This window comes from Euphorbia lathyris, chromosome 4, assembly GCF_963576675.1.
Source record: "Euphorbia lathyris chromosome 4, ddEupLath1.1, whole genome shotgun sequence".
Taxonomy (NCBI): domain Eukaryota; kingdom Viridiplantae; phylum Streptophyta; class Magnoliopsida; order Malpighiales; family Euphorbiaceae; genus Euphorbia; species Euphorbia lathyris.
In genome coordinates, this window is record NC_088913.1 from 97,277,528 (window position 1) to 97,289,494 (window position 11,967).

At 33.7% G+C, this 11,967-nt stretch overlaps 1 protein-coding gene across 1 annotated transcript; it reads right to left on the reverse strand.

Annotated features, from left to right (window-relative positions):
- Positions 1-1,096: 1,096 nt before the first annotated feature.
- Positions 1,097-8,244, reverse strand: LOC136226835 (uncharacterized). The gene is made up of 4 exons (XM_066015493.1): positions 7,908-8,244; positions 7,656-7,818; positions 2,204-2,328; positions 1,097-2,100 (listed from the first exon to the last, which is right to left on the reverse strand). The coding sequence occupies exons 1-4, from the start codon at positions 7,986-7,988 to the stop codon at positions 1,660-1,662; spliced, it is 810 nt and encodes a 269-aa protein (XP_065871565.1). The 5' UTR covers positions 7,989-8,244; the 3' UTR covers positions 1,097-1,659.
- Positions 8,245-11,967: the final 3,723 nt, after the last annotated feature.

An 11,967-nucleotide genomic window follows, 5' to 3' on the forward strand; every position in this document is an offset into this window, starting at 1 on the left:
ACTCATATGATTTCACGTTTTTACAGATTGGTATCTGTGATTTTTTTTTTTTTTTGCAAAACAAATCATGTGGATGGCATAGCGAACAATTTTGGATTGACTTTGTCAAAAATTAGCCGATAACGATCTCAAAATGAAAATTTTCAAAAATTAAAGTTGTTTAGTATCATATTTACTATAAAACCACATTTTTTTAAATCATCATTTTTAGAATTTTCTCTCTCTAAACATTAACTTTCTTTCTCCTTAAAACCATCACCTAAATGACCCAAACATAAAAAGTTTGAGAATTAAAATTGCTTAAAATATTATTTAATTCTTAAAAAAAATTCACTTTTGAGATCGTTATCGATCAAATTTGGCCAAATCAACGCAAAATAAAAATTTTACAAACCACACTTTTTAGTTTGTAACAAAAAGAAAACCACATACACCGATATAAAAAACATATAAGCACAGAGTTTAATTTAAAAATTAACCTTCGCATTTAATAACCTCTATTTCTGAATAAAATTTGTTAAATGCAAACAATGAAAAAGATGTTCCGCCACATATCAAAATGTTCACCACGTATCAAAAAAAAAAATATATCAAATAGATAAATAATCAAAAACTTTTAAAATTTTAAGAAACAATTTAAATTTAGGAATTACCAAATACAGAGATAAACTTTTCCATTGAAATTTTGAGGTTAAGTATAGAATAATTTTTAACATTTTGTCTAGTGAAGGAATGAAGCCCATGGGGTGGAAACAAAGGGGGCCTGGAGGGGCCAAGCCTTCCCAGCTACCGAAACCAAACCACCCCTACTATGGGTAGTCCGTAGTTGAAACTGGTTAATTAATTCATTGAGTTTGTATTTAATTACAAATGTAACTTGATTAATATATGATAGACAATAAATTTCTCTAAGTTTAATCAAAACGACTCAATCTTACTTTTATAGTCCAAATCTAGTTTAATTTTAACAAGTTTTATATTGTTACATAAAAATTGGTTCTAAATCACTCAAATGATAACACGTATACATACGAACAAAATTTGAGCAAATTTGATTTAGCAAAAAAAATGCTTACGTGCGCACGTGTAAAATAGTCCCCCAATGGGTCAATCCCATATTTGCCACTGATAAAGCCTAACTTGACAAATCAAAATTGTTTGTATAAATTTCATCTTGAAGCTACTTCCTTATGAATATTAAACCAAAATGTTGAAAACTCAAGTTTACATCTTCATCCTGCTCTAGTTTCTATAAGATTTCTACCGTATAAAGTATTAATTTTTCTTCTACATTCTATGTTTTCTTCCAAGGGTGTTTTTGAATGAAAGTTTCTACTCCCGTTTGCTTGCCGAAATATATTAAGCAAAAAATTTTTTTTTTGTTTTAGAAAATAAAATACTTTCTGGTGTTTGACTACAATACCAAAAAAATGAGAAAAAGTGATAGATGACTAGCTTTTTTAAAAAGATAATAACAAACGAAATAGAGTTCCAAAAGCTTAGGAAAATATTCTACTCATTTTAAAAGATTAAAACATTTCCTGACTTTATGCGTATATTTTCATGCTGACTAACCTAAACTTTTTCAATGACTTAAAAATCAGAAAAATATTTTTTTGCGCAATATTTTCCGGCAAACAAACGGGACCTTCTTCTAATCTAATTTTCCCAGTCATTTTCCCATCCATCAGGGTCAGAAGCTTTAGAAATATGACCATTAGCAGCCGAAACATTTTCAGTTTCGGTTCCATGTTCATTTCGCGATTTCACTTCTTCTTCCCAATTATTACCCCAACCTTGATTCCATCCAGCTTCCATTTCCTCGTCATTAACTGATCGGGCAGTCGGTTGCTCCATTTCGAGCTCTTGATACCGAATCTGCTCTTCGTTTTTCCCAAACTTGCAGCAAGCCCATACCCCTCCAGCAATCAGTACTGTGAAAAGCAAAAAGTAGGCACCATAGATTGGGGATAAATAGGCTATATAATGCCCGTAAGATGCATTATCTAGCTCCGGTGATCCAACCGGTATAATACATTTTCCGTTTCCAGCATTCAATATTATGGATGGACTTCCATCAATATTTGCCAGGATTTTGATCTGAAACAAAAAAAAAAAAACAAGTAGGCAATGGATTATCTATCATCCAGACGAATTGGGCGAGTCACGCCATAAAATAACAAAATGGAGTTCGGAAATGAACCTTTTTAGCTTGGTGTTTGGATAATAGTATCTCCGGCAATTGAACGTCGATATCTACTATTGCAACATTAGCTTTGAGAGGCTCTTCACCGTCATTCCGGATAAGAAGAAACAAATCCTTGAAAGCTACATGGAAACATTTGCATTTAGTGTGCCCATTGGAGAAGATAGGAAAAAAGAGCAGATAAGAACGCTTAAGGCACTACGCGTCCCCGCTAAGCGAGGGTCCCATCTCATGGGTGTATTGGACAGAAAAATTAAGTATCAATTTGTTAAAAATGGACATCCAATCGTTTCTTATGTGAAATATTTTCAAGATGCTTCGTCTTCTTTATAGAAGATAGATGCTATGTTGCACGGAAACTCTTCTTCATTAGTGTCTCTGTATTTCGTATCCGTTTCAGTTTCTTTTCTGTTTCTATCACCATTTCCTAGCTATTTTGTTTTAGAAATAATGTTTCCTGGTGTCCGTCCCGTTTCACTGCAATAATAGATGAGTTCCACTTGTACATATGATCATCAAAACCACTAGTTTGATGAATGAGTTTCATGTAATTTTTCATTTTAGGGACCAAATTGATAGCGTGTTTCCACTTCAACGACTAAATTGATTTCGTCGTGCCACTTCCAAGGGTTAAATTGACATTTAATCCTGCATAGATTTTGTTATAAAAAAGGCAAAAAGCATAATTAAGTACATGAACTTTACCTTTTTTAAGGATCAACTGTTTTAACTTGTTCGTCGAGTTTGGGCTGCATAAGCCGTTAGGGCGATTAGGCCTGCTGACATAGACATTTTTACTTCCATGTGGACAAAAAAAAAAAAGTTTATTGACTAGGAGAGAGAGAAGTAAAAAGAAATTAAATTACAGAAATCGATTTACAGTTGAGCTTGGGAGAACCTGCTGCTGCTGGAAATGGATTTTGGTGTTAGGGGAGAAGATCTATTTAACGATTCTGATGTTGGAAATCGCGAAATTGGAGAGAAGATCGAGTTTGGAATAACCTACTGGAAATTAATTTCTATAATTTCTTTTTAATTTTTAATTTTTATCTCTCCTAGTCAAGAAAGCCTTATTTTTATTTGTCCATGTCAACAGACCGAATCGCCCTAACGATGTATGCAACTCAAACTCGACGAAAAAGTTAAATAAGGGCTTGATCCATAACAGAATTAATGATCAAGGGCTCAATGTGGAAAAATAATTGATCAGGGACTTGATCCTTAAAACAGGTAAAGTTCAGGGGCTTAATTATGCTTTTTGCCTTATAAGAATGACTGAATTGGGCTTATCACGACTTTATAGACAGGTTTATCCCCATGTCTCTGTAACCAAATCAAAAGTATATATTTCATAAACAAAGTATCACAAACATCACTAAAAAACAAAGATCAAAGAGAAGCAGTTCGAATTGAGAACGATTGAGATTTACATTCCTGAAATTCTGCTACAATTGGGAATTGGTTGTCTCTTAACTTTGACTTCTAAGGAAAGCTCCAGACACCTGACCTATAAGTCTAATGTGGTTATACTTATGATCTAAAATAGCTTTTACTCCGGTATCGTGATTACGGTCTAAAATAGCAAAATGCAAAGCGCATTAGAGGTTAAAAAGCAAACAAATGTAGAAATGGATCCTCCATAGCAGATCATTTCAACGTATATCAGAGAAGAACAACTTCCTGAAAAACATGGATGAGAACGGGAATATTCTCCGGAGTTGCCCTTTCTCCATGAGAAAAGATGGCTTTCATGACGAGTTATGGCTACTTAAGGATCAGTTGTAACTCGAGAATCATGCTTTCTTGCAGGATTAGAAGATGAGAATTTAACTTGGAAAGGTCAATGTAGTGAAAGAGTTTCAATTGTTACATTAACAATTTGTATCGAAATAGCAACAAATTGAAAGAGAACCTGTTTTTAGCTAATAAAAGCAAGAATAATGTATTCCTAACAGGATTCAACAAATTCCCAGAACTCTAATTTGTCATAATGTACCAATATTAGGGGTGACAATTCACAGAACTCATTTGATCCAAGATTCACTGACAGGAGGTGCTTGTGGTGGTCTCTCATGATTAATTGGTGCTAAATTGATATTTTTTCGGTGTTTTCACATAAAGAAGGGATAAGGTCCAAATTTGTCCCTAACGTTTTTGGAGAAGTGCAGATTTACCTTTAACGTCTGAAATGGTGCAATTTTACCCTTAACGTTGTCAAGCAAGTTCAATTTTACCCCTACACAATAGAAAATTTGAACCGACTGATTTGACGGTTATTGATTATCATGTCGGATCTTCCAAACAAGTTTGTTGATAAAATAAAGCAGTAATGTGTATTTTTAAGGGTTGTTTATACCTGTTTTAATAACACAGTAAACATTTTATGCAGTTTTTTATGATTGGCTTGTATCTGCCAAACTTAAATATTATCATTTTGGCATGTTATTTGTAACTGTGTAAATGACAGAATAAATATTTTAGACATAACTGTTTAAATTTTCTGCTAGGTAAGGGTAAAATTGATCTTATTTGACAACGTTAGGGGGTACAATTGCATCATTTCATATGTTAGGGGTAAATCTGCACCTCCCCAAAAACATTAGGGGCAAATTTGCACCTTATCCCCATAAAGAAATTAAAGCCTTGCACGCAGTTTCCATAGAAATTTTGGCGTTTTTCAGCGACAAGTGGGTACTCAAGCCCCCTGGATCCATCCCTGTGTAAGTGGGTCATGTTCGTGTTAATTATCGGGTTAGTACGAAATGAGTCAATAGGTTCTTGTTGTGTTGTCGGATCGTGTACACAATTGACACCTCTAACTAAGATCAATTCACGAAGCTATGACTCTCTTCATCCCAAAAAGCTAAACCAAAAGTAGAACTAAACCAAAAGAAAATCTCCTTCACTCCTATGTTATATATACCTGGTTGAAATGCTCTCCCTAAACTTTTTCTAAAACCTTCCATGATTTTACAAAGATATTGAAATGAATCAAGTAAGAAGAATACAAACCCTTCAGATATTAGAAGATTAAAAAGAATTTGTGCAACAAACAAAGGAAAAAAACCATCCACTGTTTTCAACGGGGAGCCGGTTAAGGAACGGCTGTAAATCGATGGTGAACAAATTGTCTGTTCACGAACCAATGTGATGTTCAAGTTGCAACTTGCAACTGAATTTTTAATGGTTGGACATCTTTACTAACAATCATAAACATATGGAAAAGGTGTCTAGAAAGGTTGCAATGATTCTTAAGTTATAAATATAAGAGTTAGAAAAGAGATGGTGGTCTATGTTGCACGGACACGGATACAGACATGGACACCAGAAACGTTATTTCTAAAACATAACCTTCACAAATAGCCTTCAAACAAAAACGGACACAAACATGAAACGCAGAAACGCGACTAAAGAGAAGTGTCCATGTCCGTGCAACATAAATGGTGGTTGATGGATGGAGATGATTGATGAACTAACTTTTCTTCTCTCTTGAATTACGTTGCATACATTTTATCTTCTCTTTTTTAGGGAATTTCTTTGCTTTTGCTGACAGAGAAATTCACGTGGAGGAATTTTTCATAAGCCTAACAACAAAATGTGAGAACGAATTAACATATTGTGGTGCAAAGCCATGTTAGTATATGTTTTCTTATGGCCTAAATATACACAACCACTTCAAGTTAACCATAAAAGTGAATTGCCCCCGAACTTCGAAAACAACTATTAACTCCTCAAACTTGAGCGTTTGGCATTGCTAAGCAGCTTTCCCAACAAAAGGCATCATTTGTTAAATGCAAAACTGTTTTCCTTATAAACTGGAAATCTAGAAAGGTTGTTTTAGGAAAAGCTACAATTTGTAGCTTTTGGGTAAAACATCTTTCACAACTTATCAGGAAACTTAATTTAAAAAATAGCCTTAACTTTCAATTTAATTTAAAAAATAACCCTAATTTTCAACTTTTATCATGTATTACAAACACTCGCCAGGTTTTTCCCACAGCACTCACACATCATGTTATGTTGGTCACAACAATGCCAAATTGGCCTAAAGTGACATATTGACCCCTTAAACTATAATTTGCTTAAACTTGTCTAAATCTCTCATTGCTCTTTTGAATATGACTTAGAGGATTAATCATGTGATTTTAAGCAACTTCAAAGCGTTACTCGTTATTTTTCAAAGTTGGAAGGTCATTAGACTTCTGAACAAGTTAATATTAGGCATTTTCTTATTCTCTTGCATCTTGTTTTTGTTACTTTGATTTATTTAGTGTTGTTTATCATAAATGAATGATCTTATGTTTACAATCTATGTTACACGGACACCGGAAACGTTATTTCTAAAAGGCCTAATGCTTCCCCAACCCCCTTAACTTGTCCAAATTGGTCACTTTACCCCCTCAACTCATCGAATGTCCTATTTACCCCATTAACTCCATAAAAGTGGTATTTCTCACCCTCTCAACTTGTCCATTTATCCCTCCAACTCATAGAATGTTCTATTTACCCCCTTAACTCCATAAAAGTGGTATTTTTCACCCCTTACAATTCGTTATCGAAGCCTAAATTGATAACTATTTTTAAACGTTAAACCTATATTTATGCTATTTTGTAAGTGGAACCTAAATTGATACTTCCCCAAAAATCATAGGCCTATTTTGGTACATTAACTTGTTTATATTAATGTTATTCGTTCTTTCTATTTTCAACTTTTTTTTACTACTATAAATGGATAAGAAATACCATTTTTATGGAGTTAAGAGGGTAAATAGGATCATAAGTGGTGAGAAATACCACTTTTATGGAGTTGGGGGTAAATAAGATATTCGATGAGTTGAGAAGGGATAAAATGACAAATTTGGACAAGTTAAGGGGGTGAGAAGTACCATTTTTATGGAGTTAAGGAGGTAAATAGGACATTCGATGAGTTTGAGGGGTAAAATGACCAATTTGGACAAGTTAAGGGGGCTGGAGAAGCATTAAGCCTTTCTAAAACATAAACTTCATAAAGTAGACTTCAAATGAAATCAGACACGGATACAGAACCTAGAAACGCCATTAAAGAGGAATGTCTGTGCAACATAGTTGACAACATGTTGTGAGCATAAAATATACATTTGTTGTCCCTTGTACTTGGCCTAAAAAATTTCAATTGCCCCTTAACTTTCAAAATTTTCAAATGACTCCCTACTCTTCTCCAATTGCATTCAATAACACCATGTAAGTCTTGGATTATTGATTGCAATTGGACAAGAGTATGGAGTTATTGAATGCAACTTGACAAGAATAGAAGTTATTGAATGCAACTTGACAAGAATAGGAGTTCATTTGGAATTTTTGAAGGTTAGGGAGCAGTTGAAGTTTTGGGCTAAGTACAAGGCTTAGAAGCTAGCAAAACCCACACAAGTAAGAGAGCTTAATAAAGGTAAAGCTTCAAAGTTTTACTCACAGTTAGAAGATGAAGTATTCAGACAAGCACTCATGCTTTTCCGATCACGGCAAGTTCTTTTCGAGGAAATTGAGCATCTCTCATCGGTTACTGTGACAATTGGTTGAGGGCTTGGCTTATCAGTTACTGTGGCAATTGGCTGAGGGCTTGGCGACGGAGAAACCTATCCACCACCACCACCAACAAAACATAAAAAACGCATCCAATTTCTTCAAACCCTAGAATTCAAATGTACGAAAAAAGAAAACATACCTCCGGAGACACAGTGGCGGCGTGGGATACATGATTAAAGATCAGTATAAGCAAGACCGAAACACCAGATCTGAGATTCATAGCTCCGAATCAGACTGTAAAAATTGAAATTGAATCGACCGATGGAATGGAGATTGAAAGTTGGGTAAGGAAAGGTAATGAAATCCATATGAAGTCAATGTCAATGTCAATTAGGCCGATTTCAATTGAGTCTTCTGTTCTTGTTCTTGGAAGCTCTCTCTTGTTTCTTCTCCTCTTCTTTGTAGAATCCTCCATGATTACGACTAGGTACGAAGTCAACTTCCATTCTACTATTCTAGAGTCGGAGGATGTGGCAGAATCAAAATCCAAACTAAGCCGGGAGATTGGAGAGAATCTAACTTTAAACATTTTAATAATTTACACCTTCTCAATTTAACCGCTTGATCAGCTAAATATCACTGTTATGAAATTTATTTACAAATAACTTTTGAACTGTGTATATAAATAAGTTCACAAGTAAATTTTATAAATAGATAAACAAGATGTTTACAAATAATTGATCTGTTACTCATTTATTATGTTGTGAACGAATTCATTTAATAATAAATAAAATAATATTAAATTTTGATATTGTGAACTAACATAAAACTATTTACAAAACTAAAATTTAGTCTGCTCAAGTTCATCTCGTTTACAAACCGAGCTAATAAATCATGCTCATGAGCAGCTCGTTTACCAATCGAGCCGAGTCAACCTGAACTTTTATCGAACCGACCACCAAACTGTTTTTTGTTACATTGGTATATGAAATGTGCGGGATCAAAGCCTCATTAAAACCTTTTATCAAAAAACCCAGTGGGAAAAAACTCATAAAAGGAAAAAGAGTACTCGTCATTTCCCTGAACTACCCGGCCCATTTATATAGGCGCAGATTTTCTAGATTCCAGGTGCGCGGGAGCTTTTTTCCGCTCATTTCTTCTATTTCAAAAGTTGATGGTCCCAGCTTCTTGGATACTCTGTATGGTCCGATCCAGTTGACGCCTAATTTGCCTTTGCCATCTCTGGATTGTATTTTGTCCGCTTTTTTCAAGACCAAGTCGTTCTCGTTGATTATCACTTTTCGTACCCTTCTGTCATGATATTTCTTGACTCTATTGCGGTACAGTGACATTCGCATGTAAGCTTTTTCTCTTCGTTCTTCAACAGAATCCAATGCATCTCTAATGTTGATAGGATTTTGTGTGTCGCAATAATAAATTATTCGATCTGTAGGCGACTTGATTTCAACAGGTAGGACTGCTTTGGCTCCATAAACCAGCGAGAAATGTGTTTCGCCAGTTGCTGCTTTTACAGAGGTTCTATTAAATCATTTATCGAGACATTTTTTAATTAAATTTTATATTATATTAATATAGGTATGAAAAATAATATTTGTTATGGAATAAATTCCTTTTTTACTTATCCATCTAGATTGTTATGTGGCTTTTGTTTTTAGATTAGAGAAAGATGTGTCACACAATGGTTCGTCATTTCCGTTCCAATGCTAAATTTTTTTGGTGATTTTGTTGTTCATATTATTTAGATGATACTCTTGACAATGTTTCCATTTCTTAATAATAGTCGGGGTTTTTTCTTAAAAAAAAGGCTAAAAAAAATAAAAAAAATTAAGTGCTTTCACTTTTTGTCCAGGTATTTGATTTTTTAAACATTGACTAAGATTTTTGTTTGCGACAAGTAAATGACTGAGGTTTCTGTTTTACTAAGAGTATCTCCAACGCTCCTCATTTGGAACATTGGAGATGCTCATAACTCTCCCTATATCCTTCCCTTCTTATGGGGAAGACGCTCATTCTTCCCCGAAGGGAAGAAAAATGGTTATTTTTATTTTTTTATTTGTTATATATTTTAAAAATAGATTTAGTTGTATTTTATTTTAGGGGTTTATTTGTATATAGTATTATTTGTTAGTTGGATATTTTAATTTTAGTATTTATTTGTATGTATAATTATTTTATATTGGGGTCTATTGTATTATAAATAATGCATATTAATTTTAGATCATACGAAATTTAAATATTGAAAATTAATAAATAAAATAGAATTACTAAAATTAGATAACACATAAATTATCATTAATTAAAATAATACACGTCATTAAAAATCTAATACAATCCATTGTATAATTAAAAATAACATAAAACAACAACAAATTCACACATTACATTGAAAACAAACACATTACAACAAATTCACACATTAAAACAACTAGACATATAATTAAAATACTAAATACATTACAACAAAATTAATAATCTCCTAGAAAATCGCTAGTCCCATTGAGAAAATTTGTATAGTTGAAGTTACTGCCGGAAGATGAATGTGTCTGTGACGGCTGAGCATTGTTGGAATTCTTAGAAATCATGATTTCATGTTGCCTTTGTATGAAATAGGCACGTTGAGCAGGATCTTCAATAGCATTAACATCCTTCAACATTATTTCATCTTCTTTCAATCTCATTTCATTTTTTCTATATGGCATTTTATTTTGTTTAAATCTCAATTCATCTTGTTTCATTTGAATAAAATTTGCCTAAGATCATTTGTTCTGCCTAATTCCGCAAGATATTTGACATTATCTTCTTCAAGTGCTTGTAGTGCTTGCTTAGAAGGAGTTTCTTTTTTTCTTTTTGAGTTTCACCTTTTTAATTTCCATTGGCCTTTCAATTGATACTGATCCGATAACATTTTCATTAAGGTCAATAGAGAAATCAGACAAACCTGGGGATTGTTGGGTTGAAAATTCAGAAGTTTGACCTTGGGACTGCGAAGTAACAGATTCTTGAGATTGCGAAGGAACAAATTGTGACATCGTGTTTTGACTTTCAGTTTGGATGTTATCAGAATATTTTTCAAAATCTTTTAACAAATTCCATACATGATCGAACTTGAACCCACTTCGAAAATTGACATCCATCTTCATAAGTTCTTTCGCTTGATTCATCTGCAATACATTAAAATCTATTACGAACATATCAAAAGGACTAATTTTAAGTAATATGATTAATTTAAAGAAAAAATATTCACCATGTCACTGTCGTTTCCACCACTTAGGTGCCTCCGTTCAATTTGTCTTAAACATCCTTTAAATGTTTTGACAGCTTTATCAATTCTCTGATGCCTATGATCAAGTGAACTATAGCTACTTTCTTGGCAGTTATGATCTTTTTTTGAATTGTAGATAGCAGCTACTCTCTTCCAAAAATCTTTTCTTCTTTGATTTTTCCCTCTAATTGGATTTTGTGATATCTCCAAATACGCAGAAACTAATATCACATCCTCGATATTAGTGAATCCATCTCCTCGACTGCTTGACATTCTACAAAATTTTATGATAGAATAAGAATTCAGAAGTTTAGAAGAGAAAATGAAGTAGTGTAATGGTTGTGATGAGCTTGGTTCTATTTATAGAGTTGTTCCCTCCAAAAGATTTTGAAATCTCTGGCACGCTACAGTACAACCCATTACCATACTCTTAATAATGCACAAGGCTCCAAAATTGTAATAATATCACTGACACGCTACAGTGTAACCCAATATCACACTTAATAATGCACAAGGCTCCAGAATTGTAATAATATCCTTAGCACGCTACAGTGTAACCCACTACCACACTCTTAATAATGCACAAGGCTCCAAAAGTGTAATAATATCACTAGCACACTACAGTGTAACCCACTATCATACTTAATAATGCACAAGGCTCCAGAATTATAATAATATCACTGACACGCTACAGTGTAACCCACTACCACACTCTTAATAATGCATAAGATTCCAGAAGTGTAATAATATCACTGGTACGCTACAGTGTAACCCAATATCACACTTAACAATGCACAATGCTCCAGAATTATAATAATAACACGGACACGCTACAGTGTAATCCACTACCACACGTTTAATAATGCACAAGGCTCCAGAAATGTAATAATATCACTGACACGCTACAGTGTAACCCACTACCACACTCTTAATAATTCACAGGGCTCCAGAATTATAATAATATCACTGGCACGCT

What these genes read in the sequence shown, in the direction of transcription:
- LOC136226835 (XM_066015493.1), bottom strand. Translation starts at nt 7,988, where the DNA reads ATGAATCTCAGATCTGGTGTTTCGGTCTTGCTTATACTGATCTTTAAT. An exon ending in CCGCCACTGTGTCTCCGGAG is followed by an intron (nt 7,819 to 7,907) that starts GTATGTTTTCTT and finishes GGTGGTGGATAG; the next exon opens with GTTTCTCCGTCGCCAAGCCC. An exon ending in CCAAACACCAAGCTAAAAAG is followed by an intron (nt 2,101 to 2,203) that starts GTTCATTTCCGA and finishes TTTTTGTTTCAG; the next exon opens with ATCAAAATCCTGGCAAATAT.